The sequence below is a fragment of the Lygodium microphyllum genome, chromosome 10 (genome assembly GCF_053477565.2).
Source record: "Lygodium microphyllum isolate KBCC chromosome 10, Lygodium_microphyllum_v1.1.10, whole genome shotgun sequence".
Taxonomy (NCBI): domain Eukaryota; kingdom Viridiplantae; phylum Streptophyta; class Polypodiopsida; order Schizaeales; family Lygodiaceae; genus Lygodium; species Lygodium microphyllum.
The window spans coordinates 104554381-104558974 of record NC_141144.1 but is presented as its reverse complement, the minus strand read 5'-3'; the positions used below and the strand labels follow the sequence as shown (position 1 = coordinate 104558974).

Below are 4594 nucleotides of genomic sequence, written 5' to 3'. Positions count from 1 at the left end.
AAGAAAGTAAATAGGTTACTAGCTCATGCATTGGAGAAGAGAGAGGAGAGTATTGTGACTATTTTGAATAGCGAAACATAGGCCCAAAAAAGATAACAAGTTGTCCTTAAAGATCTTGATCTCTTACAAGGTCTTTGAGGTGATCTCTCACTTGATTTTTGGTCATGAACATCAAGAAAAACTTTATTGATCATGAAAGAGGAGTTTTTATGGGTTTATGCCCTTTATGTGGATTGTTTTAGCTAGCGATAATAGTCAAGAACAGAGTTGTAAGCTAGAAATGGACATTGGATGTTTAAACAAAGCTTCTCTTGAGTTCTACCACTTAATTCTTAATCTCTATCTTTAGTAAACATAGTATAGACAACAAAGATAGAGTTTCTCTCAGCTTTGGGAAAGCATGTATACCATGTTTTATTGTTGTAATAAAACTGTACTTATAGAGCTGAAGTATTTTTGAAGGCTTATAGAGAGTAAGAGGGAATTATGCATTCCAATTCATGTATCTTATCTATAGTAGTGCCAACTATCATGTTCCATCAACAGACTGATATATAAATAAGATTTTGAGGTGTTGTTGAGGTGTTACATATAGCTTTTGAATAATGTTCAGCAAAGAAGCCATATTTTTTATGCTTTGAAGTTTCCTGCCATAATAAATATATACATTAATCAGCCATGTCGGGCTGTCATAGGAGCCGCCGGCCCTCAAAATTTACAAAGGCACAAACAAGTGACAGCATGGGAGGAGGCGATGACGGGAACAATTCACAGTTTCATTCTCTCAGTTTACGTACACACAAGTCCTGTAGTGTCGATAGGCAGTTCGTCAGACTCAAACAATAGTACCTCTCAAGTATACTAGAATAGTGACTCTCCGATCACAATCATGAACCACACAGCAGCAGATCCTGCAGACTTCTATAGCGGCGGGGCGATCGTAACAATGAATATCTGTTTCTGCTGGATTGCGTACTCGTCTGATCAATCACATTTGCATTGGTGTGATCATGCGAACGAGAGTGGTGGTCCTGATTGACACTGCGCGCCCGTTTCTTTCTCACATCCATCGGATTACCGTCGCACAATAAGCCGAGACCTTTATCATGGCCGTGAACACGATCCGTTGCTGCTGCATCAGCTTGTGCCTTCCTTTCAGTAACGATCTGGTCTGATAATGATAACGATGAGGATGACGATTTCTTTTCGGATTGGACCAAGGCTGACTTTGATTTGTACCGCTTGTAAAAATCATTGGCCAGATTGATATTAGGAGATGAATCACCCGCATCCCATAAGCACCACTCGCAAATCCATTCGGCATCTCTGGCCAGTTTGAGATACGTGCTACTACAGTATCTGTGACAAAACACCCATATCATCTCGACGCCATCAATAACAACTACTCCGTTATTTGGTAATATAGGTATCCTAGTTAGAAGCTTATAATTGTTCTGCTTATAAAGGTTAATTTAGCGAGAGCACAATATACCTGTGTTGGACTCGTGTAAGACAGATGGAGCAGCGAAAGAGCTCCTCTTCGAAGCCCACATCACCGCACATGTTGCGGCAGTGGCCATTAGTCGAGATTAATGGCTTGCTCATCATATGCTATTGGCGCAGATATAATCATATGCTATTGGCTGGGGTATTATGATATACTATCGTCGCCCAATATATGCGGAAGGCACAATTCAGAGTGTGCATCCCGATGGATCATCAGTATCTGCAGAAGACATTCTTCATGTATAATGCTACGAGACACAGGGAGAAGCTGGGGAATTCGGGGGACGGTTAATATTCTAGATTGGCTTAATTACTCATATTCTATTGCCAATTGATTGATGACCGTCAGTGTGTCCTCGTGCAGGATCATCTTCCAAAGGCATAATTCATGTTGATATGAGAGTAATGCGGACGAGAGAGCACGACAGAGAGTGTGTGTGTGTATAGCCTAGATGTATATTGAAAGAGAGAGAATGTGTGTCTCCATAGCTGCATATCGGTATATTAAGAGAGAAAATGTGTGTCCAGACTAGTGTATTGAAACCATAAAGAATGATAAACGAGAGACGGCCGATGGTACCGTGCATTCCCTTCCAAGTCACCAAAGGAGGTATTATATGCGCACGACTTACGCGCTGAAAATATCGTCACTCTGTGAGAGTGGCGCAACCCACCTGGCAAGTCTAATGCTCGGTCTTGATTTCTCCCGTTGAAAATGTTTCCGGATCATAACCGGGCCAAGAAGCTATCACCGGGTTCACCTAATTCTGGACCAGTTCTCATGGGGAGTTTTCCAAAGCCCGGTTTCTGGGTGGTTTTCAAGAAAACCGGAAACCCCCAAGGTCACGTGGGGGGAAACCCCCTTCCCAATGAGAAACTCCCGAAAGGGATTTCCCATAAAAACCCCTGCCTATATCTAGCAAAGCTTAGAAGGCCACCTCTCATCTTCCCTTAAATGGATTGATTTCAATATATCTTTTTTGGCATGTTTCCTATGCTACATTCCTCCTTGCTCATCTTTGGTTTGGGCTAAAGTGTACCATTAAATCAACTATGCAATATGACCCTTGCAAAGTGCATGCTCTCTATCGCTAAGGATTTCATTGCAATTGGCCCTTCAATTTTCTCTCTCTCCCTCCTTCGACATGCATTGTTTCCTATTCCATTGACCATAGAACTCTTTGCACATGTGATTGTAGGCCATTAGGTGGCTAGAAGCTATTGATTAGAGAGTGGAGGTCCATTCAATGCAAGTTCATTCATGTGCACTTTGTGGTTCTATCGACTCCAATCCAAGACAAGTTCTCTCTCTCTCTCTCTCTCTCTCTCTCTCTCTCTCTCTCTCTCCCCAAAACCAATGTGTTGAGCAGTATGTCTATATCCATGATCTCTTAGGTAGGCATGCATGTTGGATCCAGTTTAATAAGCCTTCAATTGCATGCTACTACTCTTTATTGAGCTATAGAATATATATGGTAACATTCAATTTTCAATCTTCTTCATCTTATGCTTTTCTCTCATTCCTTCTTGTCATGTGGCTTTGGATTTGATATTTTATGTTTGTGAGTTCAATGTGCTCCAGGCATTTCCCTATCGTATCTTTAAAGGCCCATTTATGGCAAATTGTTGATGAGCCATTAACAATTTGGAACTTAGTCTCAAACTATAGCAACATTTATTTGTCCCACTTTTATATGGAATTTGTACTTCAAATTGTTGCCTCCTTATGCCTAACATTGAGGGTATCTCAAATGCTTGGGCTCTTCATTGAATATTGTACCTAATTATGTCCCATTCAAAAAGTGGCAAGATATGTGTATAGTGGACTGCTCGAGTTCTACTTGCATCATGACGTTTAATTGATCAAGAGAGGGAAAATTGTGTTCTACATCTACTACTTTTCTTTGCTCTTTTTCATGAATTTGAGGACAAGGGTGAATATCACACAAATACCCAATGGTTATTGTAACAAAATGAAAAAATGGAAGCATTTTACAACATTTAATTGCATCTTCAACAATTTTATGCTACCAACATTGTATGGCTACGACTAGGACTGATATTCATGATTTTCATATTCTCTTTGTTTATGATATTATACCCTACAAAGATGCCTTTGATTGCAATGTAGTGAGTTTTTTGCTACTACAATGTAGGAAGATGTGTAGGCTACATTTGGGCTACATTCTAGTGAGTGAGTAGGCTTCAAGTGGGTAATTGAGTGATTGCAGGCTTAGTTATGGTAAAGTAGTCTTCATGTTGACTAATTTTATGCGAAATGAGAAAGATTTATTACATTTTTATATAATCATGACCTAAGATTATTAATTTTAAAATTTCCAAGATTTTACACACATTAGTGAAGCTATTTGATTTGAGTACTATATAGATTCCTCATCCATGTATTGTAGGAAAAGAAAAAAAACCTTTAATGAAGAAGAAGATTGAAAAAACCTAGTAATGCTGGAGTCATCTTGATGACATCAACCAATAAATGAAAACACAACCTCCAAATCGAGCAAAATATTGGTCATGACAATGTCAAATTTTAAAAGGGAGCTCAACAAAAAGCTGCTAGCACGATGCCATGTAGGTGTGCATGGAGAAGGGAGATAAGGAGTACCTATGGTTGAAATGATCATAATGATGCATTTGTTGTATTGCTAGAAATGAAATGCATTTTTAAACAAAATTTATTTTCAATATTTTTTAAATTTAAATGTGTGCAAAGTTAGTATTGAGCCTTTCTCGAAGTCTATGGCATTCCAATAATGTGCTATTGTGTGCAAACTTAGCATTGAGACTTTTTCGAAGTCTATGGCATTCCCATCCCATGCTATTGTGTGCAAAGTTAGCATTGAGCCTTTTTCAAAATCCATGGCATTCCAATCCCATGCTATTGTGTTCTTTGCTCATTCTATGCAACCCTTGCAGCATAGACATGATGTACTTATTGTCATTGTGAGTTCACCTCCTTTGTGTTAAAAATGTTTTCAAAAGCTTCTATTGGGTAAGAACATAATAAAGTTATTCTGTCTTTTCATCTTATCTCTACAAGTAGGTCATCTGAATGTAGACATCTTATTAA

At 38.9% G+C, this 4594-nt stretch overlaps 1 protein-coding gene across 1 annotated transcript; it reads right to left on the bottom strand.

The window, feature by feature from the left end:
- Positions 1–740: 740 nt before the first annotated feature.
- Positions 741–1620, bottom strand: LOC148030383 (uncharacterized). The gene is made up of 2 exons (XM_087687247.1): positions 1493–1620; positions 741–1359 (listed from the first exon to the last, which is right to left on the bottom strand). The coding sequence occupies exons 1-2, from the start codon at positions 1606–1608 to the stop codon at positions 888–890; spliced, it is 588 nt and encodes a 195-aa protein (XP_087543373.1). The 5' UTR covers positions 1609–1620; the 3' UTR covers positions 741–887.
- Positions 1621–4594: the final 2974 nt, after the last annotated feature.